This window comes from Neophocaena asiaeorientalis, unplaced genomic scaffold (genome assembly GCF_003031525.2).
Source record: "Neophocaena asiaeorientalis asiaeorientalis breed wild unplaced genomic scaffold, Neophocaena_asiaeorientalis_V1.1 scaffold184, whole genome shotgun sequence".
Classification (NCBI taxonomy): domain Eukaryota; kingdom Metazoa; phylum Chordata; class Mammalia; order Artiodactyla; family Phocoenidae; genus Neophocaena; species Neophocaena asiaeorientalis.
In genome coordinates, this window is record NW_020185325.1 from 1,263,608 (window position 1) to 1,286,043 (window position 22,436).

The window sequence follows — 22,436 nt, forward strand, 5'->3', positions numbered from 1 at the left end:
ATAACAAGCCAGAAGGAGAGATCACTAACAAAGTATAAAAATAAAATAAAATTAGAAAAATGAAAGGTTTATAAAAGAATCAACAACAATGAATCAATAAGGTAAAATGACCCCAATCTAAAAGAGGAAAAAAGAAAAAAAAAAAAGTTTTGGCTATAGGGGCAGAGTTTAGGCAGGGGGTGTAACTTAGGCAGGGGCAGGGTTTTGGGTGGCAAAGGACCTAGGCGGGTGGAGGGGTGATGGTTGACCGTGGGGTGGGGTCTCTGCTTAGGACCTACACAGAAGGGGAGAGGTGGCGTGTTGAAAGGAGGGCCTTTGGAGTGTGGAGTTCCGAGTTCTGGAATTTGGAGGTAGGGCCCCGGGTGGGGGTGTGTGGGTGAGGTTTAGGCCCAGCGTTGGAGGCGGTCTCCGAGTGCAGTGGTAGGGTACTGGGTGGGTGGGTGTAGGGGGCGGGGCTTGGGCTCTGTGTGGCAGGAGGGAGGCTCCGAGGGCAGAGGATTAGGCCCAGGAGCCTAATAGGCTTCCCGTTGTCAAAGTGGACAGGGAAAGCACAGGCCGCATTCCCTTCCATTCCTCCGCACTCCTCCCCCACTGTCTCCCCCAGGGTCTCCCCGTCGCCGCTGGACCCCTAACCGTGGGTGGGTCCCGCTGGGTGTAGGAACTCCTTCCCTAACCCAGCCGCCCCTCAGAGGTGCCAGTCCTAGGGGTCCGGCCTTTACTTTTGCTCCCCTTCCCCTCCCTCCCACTCCCTCAGGACCCATTTGGCTGGAGGGAGCCTAGGTGGGCAGAGGATCAGGCCCGGGATCTCAGCAGGTTCCTGGGGGTCCAAGTGGGCAGGGGAAACCTGGCCACGCTCCCTTTTGATCCTCTGATCTCCCAATGGTTCCCCAATTTCCCCCCTTCGGGTGTGGGATCCCTTCCCCTCCCGCAGCTGCCCCCCCAGGGCCTCCAGTCCCGTCCCGCCAACACTTCTTCTCCCCCTTCACTCCCCCCACACCCCACGTCCTACCCGGGGACCTACTCTGGGGGTTCTTCCCGTCCCCTTGGGTGTCTGTGGTCCCCCACTGGTGCCTGGTAGGTGCCCTAGTTGTGAGGAGGCACGAATTCCGTGTCCTTCTAGTATGCCATCTTGATTCCGCCAAGATGGAATTTTTTAATCCATAGTTTAAAAAGACAGTTATTAAGCTTTGTGAAATTTTTTTGAAAGAAATTCATATACCAAACAAAAAATGGACATATTTTTTCTGGATTCCTATATTTTATCATTTCATTTAAACTAGGATTTTAAAATACTTGGTACTTCTATGGCTTTTTAAAGATCACCCCTTTTGAGTTTACTAGTTTATGATAACTGATTTTAAGGAAATGCAGTTATACTTAACACAATAAGTGTTTATGATTTTCTTTGTTTTTTTCCAAAAATTTCTAATGTCAATATAATGCCTTATAACCAGTCAAGCTGTTTCATCAAATATATATAGTTCAGTGCTTTGGGATTGGGAGGTTGGAGGTTGGCTTTAAGTTTCTGTAATTTTTAACTATGAAAGTCCAGGATTCATAATCAGAAAAAAATATAAGATTCTATTGTTTTTGTTTAATTTTCCTAGAGAATGTTAGAGAGACCTAAGCAGTTGTTACTAAACAGTGTAAACTGGTTTAAATTCAGAAATAAATAGTCCATGATATTTTGTACTATGTCCTATTAAGATATATTTCCTAAGTTTCTCATAGTAGATATTTTATCATATTGTAAGTGTTTTTTTTCCCAGCGTTGGCTTGCTTATTGTTTCTATGAGGCCTTAGGAGCTAAGCAACAGCACACAGTGATCCCAGCCCCAGTGAGATTTTTCTCTGTCATAGCCACTCTGGAATGCTACTGTGTTAAAGTAATCAACCGTTTTTAGAAGTCAAATCAATTTCAAACTGACTCGAGAGTGGAGTTTTTTGTGCCGTTTGGTATTATTTCTGTTGTGGCTTATTTTTAAAATCCTTCATGCCCAGCCCTTAGATTGTGTTCATGAATGTCTTATAGGATAAGTCGTTATTTTGAATACAGTGGTTATAACTTGTTCACGACCCACTTTCAAATAAATGTCAGTATTGGGATTCTAAAATAGAGATTGCTAACTTTCCCAAATACCATATAATCCTTTTGGTATGACCAAGGAATTCAAAATAACAAAAAATAAGACTACTAAGTAGGCAGTTACATTCATATTTCTACCTACACATCATTTGGGAGTCTTATCAGCTACAGTGTAGGGAGTTTGATTTAAAAATAAGCAATTGGTACAGCTACTATGGCTATAAGAGTATATACATTCCTCAATAAACTAAAAATGGACCTACCATCTGATTCAGCAATTCTACTCTTGGATGTATATCCAAAAAAAATGAAAACACTAATTTGAAAAAATATATGCACCCCAGTGTTCACAGCAGCATTATTTACAATAACCAGGATATGGAAGCAATTTAAGTTTCCATCAAGAGATGAATGGGTAAAGGAGATATGGTACACACACACACACACACACATACACACACACACACACACACACACACACTGGAATATTACTCAGCCATAAAAAGAGTGAATTTTTGCCATTTGCAACAGCATGGATGGACTTGGAGGATGTTATGCTTAGTGAAGTAAATCAGATAGAGAAAAACAAATACCAAATGTGTTCACTTAAATGTGGAATTTAAGAAATAAAACAGATGAATGAATGTAACAAAACAGAAACAGACTCACAGATACAGATAACAAACTAGTGGTTGCCAGTGGAGAGAGGGATTGAGGGAAGGAGCAAGATAGGAGATGGGATTAAGAGATACAAACTACTAGGTATAAAATAAATAAGATGCAAGGATATAATGTACAGCACAGGGAATACAGTCAATATTTTATAATAACTTTAAGTGGAGTATAATCTGTAAAAATATCAAATCACTATGTTATACATCTGAAACTAATATGATGTAAATCAACTATACTTCAATAAAAAAAATTTTTTAAATGAAAACAGAAACAAAAAATTAACAATGAGAAACTTAACCAAAGGATATAAAAAAACCTCTTGATTAGGTAAAGAAATACAGTGGTCCTGAATGGAGAGATTACACTGTAATTCATGTTGGAAATAAGTTAATTCCTTATAAAATAACTAGAAAATGAGTGTAATTCCAAACCAGATTCCTAGTATATTTTTTATGCTTCTTTGTTTGTTTTTAGTTTGTCTGAAATCCTGATATATGTCACTTTTGCCATATTCTCTTGGTTAGAAGCAAGTCAGAGACCTGCCCACACTCAAGGAGAGGGAATTACATGGGGCCTGAGTACCAGGAGGCTGGGATAATTGGGGGCAATCTTAGAGGAAATGCTGAGTACTCTGTAAGCACTTGTTTTCCTGCCAGCCATCTTCTGATGGCTTTTTGTTAGAATAAGTTCTGAACTTGTTACTGTGGCCTACAAAACCCTATATGATCTACTCTCCTGTCTACCTTTCCAATCTCATCTCTGTTCTCTACCTCAGTTTTTGCAAGGACTTGTTCCCTGACCACTATATCTAAGCATACTCTGCCCTCTAATAGCTATCTTATGACTCATTTTATTTTCTTCATTGAATTTACAACTGTGTGAAATTATTATTTGATCATTTGGCATCATCAACCTCCTCTACTAAGATATAAGGTCCAAGAGAGTGGACACATTGTTTTTCTTGTTCACAACAGTATCTCCAATGCTTAACATATAGTACATACTCAGAAAGTCTGATAAATGAATACATTCTATGTTTAACCATGTAAGAATGGGAATACTAATTTGGGTAATATGTAGCCCCTATCCCTTTGCAGCTTTCAGACTAGTATGAGAAAAAAAAGTTAATATTGTAATGCTATGATAATTGTCCATGTTCACCCACTAGACTACCCAAGTGTAACTGAATGAATGTCTAATGGAAAGTACAGAGAGGAGTTAGTTTAGTAGTGCGAGGGATGGACAATGAATTCTGTCTTAGCATTTGAAGTTTCAGGTCTGTATAGGACATACTGGTGACATCACTCCAAAAATGAGTTAAATGTTTATAGAAGTCTGGACTTTAGGAGAGGTACCACCTGTAGATACACGTTTGGCAGTTTTCAGCTTATCTGTAATAATGGAAGCTGTGATTGTGGATAACCCTAAAACTCTACAGAGAAAAAAGAGAAGTAGGTCAAGGGACCATTCCAAGAAATATTACCATTTAGGCTGTAAGTAGAAGACAGAGAAGCATACTATGAAGATATGATTAGATGAGTATTATGAGATCTAGTAGAATATCAGGAAATCCAAGGCAATATTTCTTTTTCTAATATCAAAATTAAAGTAACAGGCAAATAATAGGCAACCCCTGCCTTCTACCTACCCCACTACCCCCAATTCAGTTAACTATGGGAAAAGCCTTTTAGTTGATTCTAAATCCATGTATAGTAAAAATTTTCATTGTTAATTATAACTCCTAATTAGACCAGATAAGTCTTCTAGTTTTTACTATATTTTCCATGAACCAAAAGGCTCATCATCTCTATTTCAAGACATAATGGAATGAACATTTACAGTCATTCAAAGTAAAAGTAACTTCTGAGATAGTCTTATCACATGGACCTTTGGGCGTTTCATTCTCAAGGATTCTCTGACTCCCACCAATGAATTTTGCAATTATGAATACCAAATAATTCTTAGATGGTACTTAATATATTAAAGCATATAACATGTCCTTAAAATCTAATAATTTTTAGCCCTATAATTAGAGCTCAGTGTATTTTCACTTTTAGATGATTGCATTTTCATTGTAAGAACCTATAGGATCTACAGATCTACAACTCTGCATATGCAGAGCCTTGTTTGATCATATAATCATCTTGAGATATTTAAACATTTTTAAATAAGCTTTGAGAAATTTGGTCAAGAAAATAGTTGGAAAGGTGAGATTAATAGTCTCACAATAAAGCTCTCTTATCTGCTTAGAAAGTCCTTATCAGTATTGTTTTCTCAGTTCTAGCTACCTTGGAAGTTAAATGTGACCAGTTGTCAACCTAGGTATGTCACTGTTTTAGAAGATTCATTTGTAATATTTTTTATTTAAATCTAAAATAACATTTCAGCAGGTCACAAAACCAAAGAGTTCATGATACTAAGACCTTAGTAAAAAATAGTTGATTCAGAATACTTACAGTTGATGATTAACATAACTAGGCCAAAGTAATACAGTTTAGTTTCTTTTTTACTACATAACTTGACTGATTTCCTTTATTACTAGAATTTTACAACTATGTATTTGTCTACAATAGACAAAATATCCCATATTACAAACTATAATGAATAGGCTTTACTTTTTTAGTGTATACATATCTAGGCACAGCTAAACTTTTTTTTAAATACTAATAAATTTAAAAACACATACTGAAAAGAACGGAGTTCCTGTCTGACCATTATTGCCTAGGAATCACATCAAGATATCTTTATTCCTCCTTTTCCTTTAGCTTTACATCTTGGTTCCCAGGACAGTAACAAATATTAATTTTGTAAGGTTATTTAGACTACTTTGATAACGTATCAAAATGCAGCTCTTTAGTTGATATATTCTAAGCAGAGTATCAACTCACACCTTGATAATCCTCCTATCCCCAGAAACATGTGGAATGACCATAAACAATTCCCCTGGAATTAGTGTTTATTTAGTGTATTTTACCAATACTATATATTCTCTTTTATCTGTTTGGCCACTCCAAAGAACCTGATAACTGAGTACATATATAACTTTATACATTCTTTAAAAAAAAAGTATCTTTTTAGGTTTTATTAAACTTATGTATTATCACAGTATTGAGAGCTATTATGCAATATTTAAGCCATGCCCTTTTGGTTGAAATTATACTATTCAATAAAATAAAACTGTTACATCCTTAAACAGATTAAAATATTTCTTAATTTGTATTCAGAGAATCACTGTCCCAATTATTTCCTTTACCTGCCACATTATAATTGTATTCTCTTATTCATAAGGATCATTGCAATTTTAAAAAATTCAAGTCTTTATTGAGCACTTAATATATGTCTAGAACTGTATAAGACACTGTGGATACTAAGGAAGACATAAGATAGGGTCTCTGACCTCAAAGAGCTAGAAATTTAAAGGAAAAGACTGCATTTCTGAAACAAGAGAAAAATATAGGGAGGATGAAACTGAGTGAAAAATTGTGTGAGACAAACTCTGAAGTATCAAGAACAAAGAAGCCAATGTAGGCTAAAGTAGTTAAAGAGAATTTGTTCTGGACTTTGAAGTGATGAGTAAGGGGGTGTGGCATTTAATCTTGGATTTAAAGAATTGACAGGTATCCAGAATAAAAGCCTGGCTAAAGAAAATGGATAAGTTTTCTGAAATTGAGAATTTTTAATGCAGATCAGATCAAAGATGCTATCTGTTTTGCTAGCTAAAATAATGACAGTTTAGAGTCAACTAGTGCAACCTACTATGATTACCAGTATTTAAGAAGTGAATTGTTTTCAACTATTTTTTACATGGAAAAATAAAAACATAGCTTAAAATCTTAGATTATAGACTGAATGAGATGCTTAGTATAGGTTTGTGTACACTGAATTCTCCATACGATCTTGAGAACTAACTACAAAAGAGAAATTTATTTTTGCCCATGCCTCTAAAGAAGAGATATACTTTCAAAATGTCTTTAATTTGTGGTTTCTGACTCTGGTGTACCATTTGAAGTCCTGATTTCATATTGCAGATTATTTTGAAATTACAGAACTAATAAAGAACATCTGTGTTAATAGGCTTACATGTCCAACAAAAAACTAAAGCAAAAGATTTTTAAATTGACAAAAACATACAGTGTAACTTTTGTTGGAATTTGCTAGTTTTAAAAACAATACTTTTCTAAAGTGGCCACTTCATTTGAGGGATGGTATAAAGATGGGCTGAATATAGAGTTAGAGCACAGAAATATTTTATGCTTCTCAATTCATTAGGCCTGATTTGAGGCCCTTCTGTAAGTCCAGTTCACATGGGCGTGTGGTCCCTTGCATCTATGAGGTAGACAGGCTGGAACAGAGGTAGTGAGAGTGGAAGGGTGCTTCCTGCCTTGGCTCTGAACCATGTGTATACAGACAGGATGGTCCAGCAGACTCACTCTCTCATACATTCCAGAATTTTTCTACAAAATAAGCAGAATATCTCAAGTAAAATATTTTTCTTGGATTGAGTTTTAAATACTTCTTGATTATTTTTATTGTTTGGAATAACAGATGTTCACGCCTGTTAAAGGACCCCAAACTAGTGAATATAATTAGAAAAAATAGAAACTGAAAAATACTTGCCTACTCTTAAGAAGAAATGACATTTTAAGTTTATTCTATACCAAATAGCCAAGAAGAAATTTAAGAATTCTCTTTTGGAATTTTGGATGTAAGGATTTGAATGATATTTTGAAAAAAGTTTCTTGTTATTAGTGATTTAAAATTGTTCCCTTTTTCTTTTGCCATCTAAAATAGAATGTTAGGGTGCTAGACTTGTGTTAATCTGTGCATTTGTATTTTACTGATTACTGTATTCAGGATCAGCGTGTGATCCTGAATATCACACTTTGAAATGGATAATGGATCATTATCCATTTGGCATTGTTGAAACTTCCAAGTGATGAAAAACTCTTTTCTTTCTAAAAATGTCCATCTTAGTCAAAGCTTCCTGACAATTGTGATAATGCGAGAATACAAAATCACAGTGTGGGTTTATGTTTTACTGATAATGTAATCTATTGTCTAAAAATAAAATAAGCTTAATTTTTCTTCTGTTCTGTATCGACTCAAAGAAGTAATATTCTACAGCTAATCTTAATTTTTGTATGTTTGTTTGCATAAGAGAAGCTTTGAAAGGTTAGTGCTCAAATTTACTTTCAATTTATATATTCTTTACATAGATAAAACTTTCCTATTTAAACTTATATACTTGTTAAATGGACTCATTATATGCACTTATATGCAAATGTTTTTGGCCATTTGATTCTAAGTATAAGAGAAATAAATCAGATGTGACAAATAGTCTGAAATAATTTCAAAATTCTTAGAATTTTTCCAAGTCTTTTTTGGGTAAAGGTTTAATAATAATAATTATACTATTTTAAAATAATAATTTTACTATTAAAATTAGAATTAAGCTCTAATTTAGGTTTTATATATCTACACAACTGGATGTACTCATTGAAATATTGAAATAAAGAACAATTTTTCTTAATCTGATTCCCATTCTTTGGTTAAGAAAGAGAAAGAGGTGAGATAAAACAGATAAAACAAATTAAAGGATTAAGAAGACATTGTGACCTCCTCGGATTTCAAAAAGAAAATACACAAATACATACTCAATTTCTTTGTGACTAAACTGTACTATTCAGTCTTCTAAAGTGTGCCTATAATACAAGAATATAAATATCCTTTGTTTTCCTTTACATTTTAAGCAAGTATATATAAATGTTTTTCAACACCTAGGAATTGTCAGTGTTTAAGTCTTTTCACAGGGTTTCTAAAATATTAAGTAAAATATCTACCTGTGTTTTCGATCTGAAAATTTAAAATAAATTGGTAAACATAATTCATCCAGAAAAGTTTACTCTGTGGGGTTAAACAACTAAATGATTCTAAATTATAGGAATTAACTGAAATGTTTTATAAATTGCCACTCAGGTTGCAAACATTGGATTTTTACTGTAGTGACTTTTAGTTTTATTTGTAAATTGACTAACAGTGATTTGTCTCAGAATTATCAATCACTATTAAATATTTCTCAATCTGTATGTAACATATTTATAGAAATACTCCTTTACAAGCAAGACATTTTAGAAATATTCCTATTAGTGAATGCCATAATAGAAATTACTGATCCAGGAGACAAACAACACAAAACCAAAAAAACCCTTTTGTACTCTCAATTTTGCCACCTACTTAATCCCTTTAAAATCTCTCTTCAGAATTATGTGTAGGTTCTGAACCTAATTCTTCCTCTTACTTGTTTGTTTAGCATACTCATTTATGTCAGGAAACAGTGTAACAGGATAGTATAGTAGGATCTTGATTTTATTCCTTCAATATATTAGATAACTACTCTGAACCTCACTTTACTAATCTATAAAATGGATATAATATTTCCATTTTGGTGATGATTAGATTAATTTGTATTTGTGCTATGCTTGAGTTATATTTCAATTGTAAGGTATGGTGGCTATATAATTATAATTGTCATTTAAAAGCTTATTTTAGTTACAATAATTCTAATTTTAATAGTAAGGATATTATAGTTATTAGTAAATCATTGTGTTTCAGTATCTTTATCTACCAAATGAGGAGAGCCTGTGTTCCTTTCAGAATTCCTTAACTATAATAAAATTTTATTACACTGTTTTATTTTGTAGTGCCCTCTAACAGAGGAATTAAGATATTTTTATGTCTTACCTTTATGCAGAAGTACTCAAGTTTGACATGTGACATTATTATTTATAATTTATAGTAATAAGTTGTTGGTTTTTGATAAACCTGGTAACAGTCATTACTCCTTTATCTGTTTTTTAAAACCCTATATTTTTCTTAGGTATTACAAAAATTTTTCTTTCTTCACAGGTAGCTTCTGTCAGTTATTTGATTTTACCATCAGTACTAACAGAAACTAGAGTTAAGAATCTTCATGTAGGGACTTCCCTGACAGTCCTGTGGTTAAGACTCTGCGCTTCCACTGCAGGGGGCACGGGTTTGATCCCTGGTCAGGGAACTAAGATCCTGCGTGCATGCCACATGGCCAAAAAAAAAAAAAAAAAGAGTTTTCATGTATAATTTCTTTCCTTATTCTGAGCATAGTGACTTAAATTAGGTAGTAGCAAACAGATGGTAGTATGCTTATATGGTATTTATGTTGTTTTCTTTTCTGCTAGGAGGTGGGAGAATGACTTACCACTTAAAAAGAATTATTCTTAGGTTATATGTTGATTTATCTGATAAGCTTTAGTAAGAAAGTAGGAAGTTGCCCATTGTATTTATATCTGGTAAATGAGCTATATTTAAATCTTAAACTTTTTTCCCCTCAGAAGAAAATATGTGTATTTAAAACTGGGCCATTCAATCTTGATATTCTCCCCTAAAGCTAATCATGTTTTCCTTTCATCCTAGTTCAGACTTGGTTCCTTCAACCTAGAGAAAGTTGCAAACCCAGCTGAGGTCATTAGAGAACTTATTTGTCGTTGCCTGGACACCATTGCAGAAAACCAAGCCAAAAATGAGCACCTACAGAAAGAAAATGAAAGGCTTCTGAGAGACTGGAATGATGTCCAAGGACGGTGTGTGCATAATGTGCTTGTATCATAAAAACACTAAGCTCTTTATATCATTGTAGGTATAAGTTAATGATTTATACATTTATAATATATGTAGACTAGCATATATTTAAAATGAGATCTGTCATTAATTATACCTTTACTTAATGTGATTAAACTAAATTATTGGTCATTATTGTACATTATATGAGTACATTAACACTTTTAGGTCCTTAGTATTTGGTGGCCCCGGCAAACTAATAACAATAAGGAGTAATTGGACAATGAGAATCAGAACCCATTAATATTAATCAAAGTTTAGGAAGTTGATGTTTATAAGGATTAATTGACTTCAAATTATAAGATTAATAATGAATAAAAAAGACATGAAATATAAATAAGCATAGTTGATTCCTTATTTGGAATCTTTTTATGAATGGCATCTATTTCAGGTGAAGTTTGTGTTTTGGTTCCTAATAAAGACTTATTTTTGCTGATTGATTGAAAATTCATGCTATCAGCATTTTAAAAAGAAGTAATTGTTACTACTGGATAAGACATTGAAAAGCCTTTATTTTCCTGATTTTGTTCCTTATCTTTTAAACGATGAAGAAGAAAGTGACCTATCTTCTCAATTATGCATTTTTCTCAACTATATCATAATCTAGGCTGGTCCAGGCTGTAGCCTGTATTACTCTATTATGTAAAAGATGTTTGAAGGAAATAAAATATATGTTGTGAATATTTGTATCTCTATAAAGATATATTAATATAATATGCATGCATTTGTATATATATACATTGCAGCATTTGAAATAATTATGTAGAATATATAAAATAATAATTATTATTATTACATCCAGTATGTAAAGTAGATTTTTTATCTTTCATTCAAACCAGTTGCTCTAAAACATAAGAACATTTATCCAATTTAGGGTCTTTTTAGGGCACTCACTAAGATTGTTCTTTATGGACATTAGTAAGTATATGGGGGAGTGCATGAAAAACGTGAAGGGTTTTTTCATCATCAATATATGTATGTGAAAATGAGGTTGACTAGAGGATATTGTTTCTATGTATTTACTTATATTTATTAATTAATGCAAGGCATCAACTTAACACCTATCACCTAAAACTTGGTTCTATTTGGCTCTCATTTATTATATTAATAAAATATCTTGTTTTCTTTTAGTTCTGAATTAATTTTTATCTCCAATTATATTAAGGAATTAGACCAAATCAAAATTATATGAATGTTAGGAAACCATACAGAAAAATAATTTAATGTTTCTCTTTAACTTTCTCTTTAAAATTCATGTTCCTATGAATTAATACCAAATATTTGTTCTAGAAAGCATGTTTTGGGGCTCATATCAGTAGTTTGGGTGTGTTTTTCTATTTTATATACAAAATAAATCAAATGAAATGAGATGTACCCTGGTCGTGATAAGCCATTATATTAAAAACTCAGGATGATCGGAAATTTGATTCACAAATTGCCCACAAAAATGCAGACTGGGTACTTGGTACTTGAGCAAATTGCTTTAAAATGTCTGCAAGAGGTTGAAAGAGGTATTATCTCATCAGTATTCAACACCACTGCCATAGGATGGAAAGCAGCAGGGAACAAAGATGAGACAGTGGAGACAAATATACCTTGTGCTGTAAAACAGCATATGAGGGTATATATAATATGTGCCCCACGGATGCTTGATTTGCTATTTCGGAATTACCCAGAAAATTCTTTTGTGTTATTGTGGCAAAAAGTTACCTATTTGATCAAAAGCATAGCCATGTAGCTTATCACCAGTCTTATGCTCCAGCTATTCTTTTTTTTTTTGTAAATACTGGATCACATATCTTCTTCAGGAATTGAAGATGTGTGCCCTTGGAGTGGCTCTTCAAACAGAGGAAACAAAGTCCACTCCAGAGAATTCTAGGCTCTTGGTTGTATTCTAGATGTTGGATTAGTAGATTTATCTATTTTCCAAATTTAGTTTTCTTTCCTATCACAGAGAAAGTGGCCATTTTAAAGAGCTGTAAATACACCTTGGTCATGGCCAAGCAGTATTTCCTGAAGTGTTCCCTCTCCAGAGCCTTAGTACACTGGGAAATGAGCAAAGGATTTACAGCTCCTGCTTCCATAAGGCAGTAGTACTGATCAAGAGTCTTTAGAGAGATTAGAAATAGGATACAAACATACTGAGTTAGGTAACTGACCACATAGATAGTAGAGTTGAGGTCTTCTCATTAGGCCTGGTCACAGTTCAGTTTCCTGTGCTGCTTCTGATTAATCTTATATCAGTGTCCATTCATGATCCAATCATTTCTTTCTTATCGTTTTTCAAGACTGTGTGCCTGGGAGAGTGGGGGTGTGGGTCACAAAATAGGTGCTGAGAATTCCCTTAGAAGCTATGGTAGATAGGTCTGAAATATATTTAATACACAATAGGATATTATATGAGCAAAAAGCAATCATATACATGGTGCTTATACCATGGAAAATGTTTATGATGTGTTGAGGCAAAATGTGAATTTCCAAAAATATGAAGAGTATCTCATTTTTTTTTGTAAAATATGTCTTCAGATAGAGAGTATCTAGAAAGAGAAAATTAAATGATAATAGTGTGTGTCTGGAATTGTGAATTAAATTTTCCTTTACTTCTTGGGAGTATTTTTTTGCATATATTTTTGTATTTAAATATGTATCATTATTATAATCAGAGCCAAATCTAAAGCTGTTTCCATTTGGGATGACAGTGGAGAATAAATAAGGTTTGAGTAAGGAGTGAGGAATTACAGTAAGAGTAAAAAAATGAGCTTTAACATGTAGACTTTTAACATATATATTTGCTGTTATTCTTTTATTTGCTATTTAATAATTGCAGTCTTAGCTCCATTTTAAACAAGTGACATTACTGGATTAATTTAATTCTGTATAGTTTAGATAAAGGAGAAGACATTAGAAATATTGTATGTAAATCCTTAGGTCATTAGCTATATTTATTTCACTGGTTTTTCCTATTTAGTTTCAAGTAACAACTCTCAAGTTCCACGTTACTGAATAGGTCTTTTGTTTGCACTCAGACATCAAGTTAGAAACTCTCTAGCTTTACTCTGAGTTATAGTTATTAAACCTATAATTGAAGGCAGTTTTCAGCATTTTGAATTGGGTTGACACTCATGGAATCATTAGAATAGAAGAGGCCTTGAAAGCTCTTCTACTTCATCTCTCTGCCTTCAAGCTAGGATCACATTATAGCCAGATGAATTTAGTCCAATTTTTAAAGACCTCAAGAGATATCTTCAACTCCCCTTGGTAGCCCATTACATTGTTTAAGAACAGTCACAGGCAGAAAATTCTTCCTTCCATCTATTGGTAATCTGAGTCCTTCATGGTGTACTGAAGGCCATTTCCTCTTGTTCTGTCATCAGAAAGGATGAGGAACAGCTGTTTACCATCTTCTTCAGTTCTTAGAGTCTTATTAAATCTCTTTACCACTGCTTGCTTTTCCATTTCTTTTTAGCATTCTTTGTCCTCTGAACTCTGTGTAGATTTTCTTTTGCTGCACAACCCTGACCTGGATATAAATTTGATCAGAGCTGTAAATACAAGGATTACTGCACTGTTTCTAAGTACCACGTGTTCACATTTACATATCTGTTGTTTTATTTTGGGTTATCATTTAAAATCTCTTTTATTTTGGATGTTATTTCTCCATGAAATTACCTTGTTTCTGCTCTCATTTTTGTTGTTTTTTTTGACATTTATTCTTAAATTCTTTGTTTTCCCATCCAGAAATATTTTATTTGAATATTCAGTGTTTTCCATATTTAGTTTTTACTCTTTTAGTTTTTTTTTTTTAAAATACTATCCTTTGGTCTGAGTTCCTAGATACCTCAGTCCTAGGCTGCTAATTAAACTTTATTGTTCTGTTGTCCCAGTCACTGTTAAAAGGATTAAGCATCATTAGGCCTTTCATGTTTGATGTTATTTATGGTTTCATCAGGTTTGAGCTTTGCTTTGGAGTTGATCCTTGGACTAGCTGTGGTCTGATCTGGTTGTATGTGAGTTCTCCTTTAGTATTGCTAAACTTAGCAATGAATCCCGTATGTCTCACTTACTAATACCTGTTCAGTTCTTGACATGGAGGGTTGGCAGGAGGCAAGTATCAATAATATGGAAGGCATAGTAACATCATAATGCTGTAAGGGAGGAATCGCATTACAAATGTGATGGGAGGATGGTATGTACCTGTTAGTTGCTGAATATTAAATAAAAAGAGTTCTCTGAATTTGTTAATCATTAATAATAAAAGTAAATTCATATCCTGAAACTATTCACAATAATACTATTTCCTAGCCAACCCCCACTCCCCAGCTTTGTCTAGGAAGTGTTATTTAGTTTAATGATTAGAGGTTTGGTTGTAACAAAATCCTAAAGCTTTGCTAAAACCAAGCAAGGTTAACTCACAGAATGCCATGCATTCTACTGAGTTTGCTTTCCTATCACAGAAATGTTGTTACCTTTGACAATGTAGCCGTGACACTATCTATTTAGATTAATAATATTCTTTAGACAAAAAAGATATATTTCATTTTGATATCTATTTTTAATTCATGAGTTATACCAAATGTTAATTTTAATAAAGGTTTGGAAATTTGCTTGATAGTTGATAAGTACACATAATCTTTCAATCAAGAATTATTGAAGTGATTTATATGGAAATTAAATATGCCTTTAAATCAGATAAGTTACTAATTGGTTACTATAGTTATGGATTTACATATTGAATTATTATACAAGATTTTTATTGTAAATTTTTATAACTGATTTTTACTTTGTATATGTTTAAAGTATTTTATTATTGTACACTCAGGTATATGTTCTAGTTATTTTATTTTATTTTTTTTTGCGGTACGCGGGCCTCTCACTGCCGTGGCCTCTCCCGCCGCGGAGCACAGGCTCCGGATGCACAGGCCCAGTGGCCACGGCCCACGGACCCAGCCGCTCCGCGGCATGTGGGATCCTCCCGGACCGGGGCACGACCCTGCGTCCCCTGCATCGGCAGGCGGACTCTCAACCACTGCGCCACCAGGGAAGCCCTGTAGTTATCTTTTAAACTTGTGTTACATTCGAAAATAGTACAAGAAAATAAGAATATAATGTTTACAAACACTTTGCATCTGAAATATAAATCCAGTAACATATCCCAGCTTAAAATAAGCCATCAATATTGGCAGCTTCTCCTCAACTTTGGCTCTATTTTTTTCCCCACACCTTTTGGAGTACTTCTTTCTCAGAGAGCTTTGCTTGATGATAGAGGTACTGCTATATTAATATTTATCACAGGTTTTTTTGCAAGTGGATAAACAATTTTTTAAATTAAAGTTAAGCCTGTATAAAATGTTCATCAAGTACAGATGAGTATGAAATTAAAAATCCTCTATCCTTAGCCTACCCTTGGAGGTAATTAATTTTTAGAATTTCTATTTTCATTCTTTTGGTGATTTGCTACATATACTTATTCACTCTACTTCTTAATGTTCTGAATTTAAGATTTACTTGTGTGCTCCCTGCTATAAGATGAGGAATTTTGATCACTTCCCCTGGTCTTGTTTTTCTCCCCTGACCCACATCCCAGGTTTCATTTTAATTTTACTTTCATACATCTTTTGGTCACATTTATTTATTTTTAAATCCATTAGCCTTTTAGGCAATGTAATTGATTCCCTCTTTACAAAACATAAGCATCCCTATGCTCTTTCATTTATTTTCTTCCTTTCTATTCCTAAACTCTTTTAGCTATACCATTATGTGCATCACTTAAATATCACAATTTTTTAGAAGCTTGAAGAAGATGAAAAATATTACTATTACAATAGTGAATAGCTATTAAAGGAGTGAAAAATATAATATTCAGAATCACTGGTTTTACATTTCTTCATAAGATGTCCATATTAACTTGCTCACTTCATTCATTTATCTGATAAATAGCTATTCAACATCTGTTGAATGCCAAACACTATGCTAGGCACAGAGGATAAAGCAGCCAATAAAACATACATGCTCTCTGCCCTTACGGAGTTCACAGCCTTGGCAATGACTACAGTATAAGACTGCTGTAATTGGTCCCAGAAAATATAATGCCATATGTTCCCTTTCATCCCATGAGAGGCCCTAATTCTTTGCATTTCTAGCTAGGTAGTCTCTTGAAAGTATAAGGACATGTATATCAAATTTTGACATTTTTGTTTCTATTTCACTGAAAAATATATATAGTTAAATAATATATATAATGAAAATACTAGAATACCTGTATAGAACAAGTATAATTAACAGTATGGTAAAGAGAAAACCAGGCAGAGCTAAACTCCTTTTAAAAGAATATATTATATGAAATAATTTATATTTGAATCTTTAAAATAGAGGTTTATTCATAGTGTGTGTGTATGCACATATCAAGTATATACAACCTCTGCTAGTTTGCCTTCTTTATTTTATATATATCTGAGAGATTAAAATTAGTACAGTCTCTTGTTAGCTCATTTGAACATTGTAGGAAGAATTATAAATGGTAGAGAATTTTATGTTTTGTCTTATATATCTAAAATTTTAAATGTATAGTGTTTCACATTTGCTGTTTCATTAATCTCCTTGGAAATTTCAAGTTGGATAAATATATGTGTGTGTGTGTGTGTGTGTGTTTGCTGGGTTATAAGATACAACTGGGTATGTCATGTTCTTGTTGTGGAGCAGTTCATAATCTATTTGGGGAGAACTGATTAAGTAAATCACTTAATCACAAAACAAGATCATGGTTGCTATTATAGTAATATTAACAAAGTACAAGAAACATAGGCTATAGTTACTCTTGTTTGAAATTTCTCCCACAAATATGTGCTTTTGGAAATAAACCATAGATGTGAATAAGTTATTACATTTAGGCATTTAGATGTTTTAAAAGCTTTTTTGCTGTCAGTTTCCAATTTCTATCCTTTTCTCAGTATGTAAACTACAAACGCTTATGAACAATAAGTTTACCTATATAAAACTTTAAATCAATGAAAACATGTTTAAATGGTTTTAATTGTATTTTTCTTGAAAAGTTTTCTTGAAATTGTCTTCAGTATTAGATTGAATAATGCTAAAACAAAACCTGCATGATTTATTTATTTGTTTGTTTATATTTTAGATTTGAAAAATGTGTGAGTGCTAAGGAAGCTTTGGAGACTGATCTTTATAAACGGTTCATTCTGGTGCTGAATGAGAAGAAAGCAAAGATCAGAAGCTTAAATAAATTGTTAAATGAAGTGCAGGAACTGGAAAAGAACATCGAGCATAAAAGGTATTTTGACCTTTCTGTTTTGGGATGGCAGATGCAGACATTTTAGTGTAATTTCTTCCCAAACTTAATGAAAGTTAGATGCCAACTTTTTAGTAATATGAGATCATTTGATAGTCTGGGGTTGGATGCTCTGGTTGTTAGATGCAGTGGACTGGAGAATACTCAACATGATCTCTCCATGCCTGCCCAACTGTCACACCTAGACTTAAATCATAAAACTGGCATGAGATTTACCTAAATAATATTAGTTTAATTCTTAGGCATCACTAAGAAATATATTAATTAAAAGCTTTCATCTTCTGCAGAACCATAGAGTTGGGCACACATTTGTGATCTCGATGTCTAAGCAATGCTTAATTTTAGAGTCGACTCTAAGTGTGAATATGTACTTGATTTTTAAGGAAGAATCATAGGTGACTTATGACTGTGGTATGGCTTGGACAATCCTTAAACTCTCTGTGCCTTACTTGGATATCTTCATAATAAGAATGAAGGTACCCATCTCAGAGTTTTGGGGAGACCAAATGAAAGGCAGAACTGCTTTGCGATCAGTAAAATACTGATTACTCTGTGACCCGCAGAAGGTAATTTAGAAGAATAGTACTGTGATTTGATAGATAAATAATAAATGATAATAAACTGACTCAAGAATTAATTATAGTGAGCACTAAACCACATTTATATAAGGTAAAAGAGAAACTTGTTCTTAAGAGAGTTAGCATATAGTCTTTAAAGTGCTTTCATCTTAATTATATATATTTCAATATATATTTGTTTAATTATAATGTTTTTCCAGGGATATTTTCTATAATTACTTACTGGTGAATTTGACACCTAGCCAGGAATGAACCAATAATTTATAAGTCTGCCTCTCTCTGTTTCTAGGGAAACTCCAACATGTTCTGAAATGACTACTGACAGAGATGCAATCTATGATGAAAGTACTGATGAGGAAAGTGAAATCCCACCTAATCCCTCCGTGTTAAGTCCAGGTAAAGTAAATACATTTATTTCCTTTGTTGAACATCTCACTTGGGCTTATTATTTATTACTTATTATGATAATAAACCTTAAAGAAAAATGTTATAAAAATAATTTTTTCTACACACATTCTTTAGGGTTTTTAGTCTAAAACCTCAACTACTTAATGTTAAAAATTAATATTTATTATAAAATCCAGCAACTCATTGGCAACAACAAAACAAGCAAGCATGCACATGTATATACATACACACACACATGTACATCAAGGTATACTATTCCTCATTAAACAAAGATGCATAAACGATAAGCAAGATATGTCTTCATGTCAAATATGTACCAGGAACTCTTCTGTGCAGTACAGAGCAAAACACAAAAATTTCCTCTTTCGTGGAGTTTAAATTCTAGCCAGGGAAACAGACAATAACAAGATGAGTAAATTAAAGTATGTTAGTGATAAATGCTGAGGAGAAAAATAAACCAGGGAAGGATGATAAAAAATGTCAGGGTGGGAATAGGGATGAGGGTTGTGATTTTAGCTAAGGCACCAGAAAAGACCTTGGTGAAAAGGTGTAAGTCTACCTGTGGGAAAGCAGAAAAAGCAGTTAAGTACAAACGCCCTGATGTGGAAGTTTGCCTGATGTGTTCAAGCAATAGCATGGAGAGCAGTATGCATAAAGTGGAAAGATGAAGATAGGGAGTATTAGGAGATGAAGTCAAAGAGGCCAGATAATGTATAAGGTCTTCTAGGCCATTGTATGGATTTCAGTTTTCAATTTGAGTGATACTGGAAACTGTTACAGAATTTTAACTAGTCAAGTGGCATGATGTGATTTAAGTTTTAACAGGATTAATCTGTTGTGTTGAGAATATAGGATGATAAGTGCAGAAGATAGAAAGCTAGTTCAACAGTGAGTGAAGGATGAGAGGGCCTTAGACGAGAGTGAAAGTAGTGAAGGTGGTAAACAAAGGGCAGATTCTAGAAATGTTTAGAGGCAGCAGGATTTGCTGATGAAGTGGGTATGGATCATCGGAGAAAGACAGCGGTGATGGTAAGCTTTTTGGAATGAACTATTGAAAGATGCAGTTGACTTAGCAGGGTGGGGGAGACTGCGAGGGGAAGGGTTGGAACTCAGTTTTGAAAACATTAATTCTGAGATATTGAGTAGAGAGATGGATATACAAATTGGGACTTTGGGGGAGGGCTCCTGCTGACAAATAAGATGGTATTTAGAGCCGGCTGAGATCTCAAGGGAGTTTGAGAAGACCGAAAAGAGCAGTGGTCCAGGGACTCAGCCCTGATACACTTGAGTGCGCAGAGGTTAGGAAGATGAGGAGACCAACGCAGAAGACTGAGGGAGCAGCAAATATTGTAGGTGTGGTATCCTGAAAGCCAAGTCGACAAAGTGTTTCAAGAAGGAGACTGTGATCAGCTGAGTTGAATGCTGCACATTGGTCACGGAAGATGAGGATGAGCACTGACTGCTGTATTTAGCAATATAAATGTTATTGGGGCTCTTAATAAAACATTTTCAGTGGAATGGTGGGGAATAGAATAGGAGCCTCAAAAGGAATGAGAAGAGAGAATTGGAGAAGAGATAACAAATATAAGCAATGCTTTTAACAAGTTTTACTGTAAAAAAAAAAAAAAGGAAAGACCCAGGTCAAGAGCTCGATGGGGAAGTGAGGTCAAGAGGGTTTTTTTTTCTCTTAGATGAGAGAAATACTGCCATGTTTGCATACTGATGGGAGTACATAAGGAGAGAGGGAAAAAAATGTCCAGGCAGTAGACAGAGGTAAGAATTGCTAGAATACTGTCTCTAAGTAGATAAGATGGGATCAGATGCACAAACGGCAGGATTCATTTAGCTAGGAGCATGGGCACTTCCCCTAATGACAGGAAAGAAGGTAGAATAAATGAACAAAGACACAGGAAAGTGTCTAATTACATTCATGGAAACGTTCTGTTGTTGATTAAATTAGTTGATTGATTAATCTGATTCTAATTTGAATTGGGTCAGTCATATCATACACAGACTCTCATTTTGCACATGAGAGTAAAATTTCATTTGGAGGCTATGCTTGGTTTACATTTGTGGCCCATTTAAAATGAAATCCTTTTTTAAAATAATCAGATGTAATTGAAAGCTCACAAAGAAAGAGAATCTGTACTCTTTCCAATTTGAACATTCTGAATTTTTATTAAACACAATGGCCTTTGATTTTGTTCCCTATTCAGAGTATCTCACGAAACTTTGATGTAGATGAAAATTATTTTTGAAGAGAAAGTATACGGTTAAACATGGGTATATGAGAATGGGGTCCTTTATGTGTTGTCTCTTTTAAGCAAAGCTTTACGTTATAATTGTACTCTTTTAAATTTGGCAAAATTTCTCTTCAAAAATGTTTAAGTCATTGCGTATTTTTTCTGTATTTTACATGGAATTTTTTCTTTAAGTCATATCTAGTTCACAACATATTTGACCATAGGTCTCTGATTCTAATTTTTTTTTTTTTGCATTTAACTTGCTTTTGGCAAGTTTTCTATGTCAAGAATTAAGAGCATTTTTATTAGAAGTTTTAACTATTCTTTTCTCTCTGCTTCAGCAAGAAGTGTTCATAAAACTGGTTTGCTAAAGGAAAAAAAAGTGAATCTTAGATCTAAAATGCTTAATTTTGCATTAAGCACTAGATTCCATAGATCTGAGGAAAAATATATGTTAAACAACAAAATCAGCCTCATAATTTACCAGATTCCATAATCTATTCTTTTATGGTGACAAAATATATTCTTAGTCCATGAGATTTTTTTTTTTAATCACAGTTTAGTCTTTTGGTATTTTATATATTACTACTATGTGTTTGGGGTATAGCAGTGAGAATTTCTTCCTTATTCTGCTGTCTTGACAATAACTTCTTAGAATACAAGTAAATACATGAATTTATTTTAGATCCTGCGGGTTCATGTGTGCTTTCTGTACAATAAAAACTAGAGGAAAACAAATCGATGGGATTTAATACATTTATCTTTCAGAAAGCCATTTCTTTAAATGGCTAGATCTGTAACTTGATAGTAATTTTTATTATATAAATATATTTTCATCATTAATTATTAAAATCACCAGATTTCCTCATAAGTTGTTTACATTATTACCTCATTCCTGCATGATGAAGAGGTTTAGTGAGCCCAGAATCATTTAGTGGTTCCACAATATTCATTCAAGTAAAAGATTTGAATGAATATTGTGGAACCACTAAACAATTTTTATGCATATACCCAGAAGTAGGGAAGGGATATTGTAGTTTGTAGGAAACTGATAGGTAACATTTTTTATGAATAAGCAATCTGTTTTATTACTTTTTTCCTCCAAAGTTTTTAAATTTCCCTCATCGTTAGGATTGTTGAGAAAATAACTAGCGACAAGTAGTTCAATCCAATAAGTGACATCATGTTCATATGTACTACACCATATTTAAAGGTTTAAGAAAAACCTTTAAAGTATTCACTAACAGTTTATTAGCTAAAAGTAGATCTCTGAAGTATTCTAAAACTTGAACATCACAGTCGATACCACCCCACGACTACATTTTATGTTATTCTCTAGTAAGATTTGCTTTCTCTATGTCTTAATTTCCAGAATTTCTAGAGAGGTAGCACTTGTTTTACAGACTTTATTTCCTAAACTGTGACTGAATACTAAAGCCCTAGAGTTCATAAATATTCACTTTGTTTCAGATTAAGATTATGATAGA

At 33.7% G+C, this 22,436-nt stretch overlaps 1 protein-coding gene across 4 annotated transcripts in view; it reads left to right on the plus strand.

The window, feature by feature from the left end:
- Window positions 1–22,436, plus strand: part of XRCC4 (X-ray repair cross complementing 4) — a 254,931-nt gene that overhangs the window by 99,283 nt on the left and 133,212 nt on the right. For all 4 annotated transcript variants that reach the window (XM_024734324.1, XM_024734326.1, XM_024734327.1 and 1 more), the window contains 3 exons: window positions 10,211–10,377; window positions 17,550–17,702; window positions 18,588–18,694. In XM_024734324.1, the coding sequence (XP_024590092.1) occupies window positions 10,211–10,377; window positions 17,550–17,702; window positions 18,588–18,694 (427 nt within the window). The remainder of the gene's footprint in view (window positions 1–10,210; window positions 10,378–17,549; window positions 17,703–18,587; window positions 18,695–22,436) is intronic.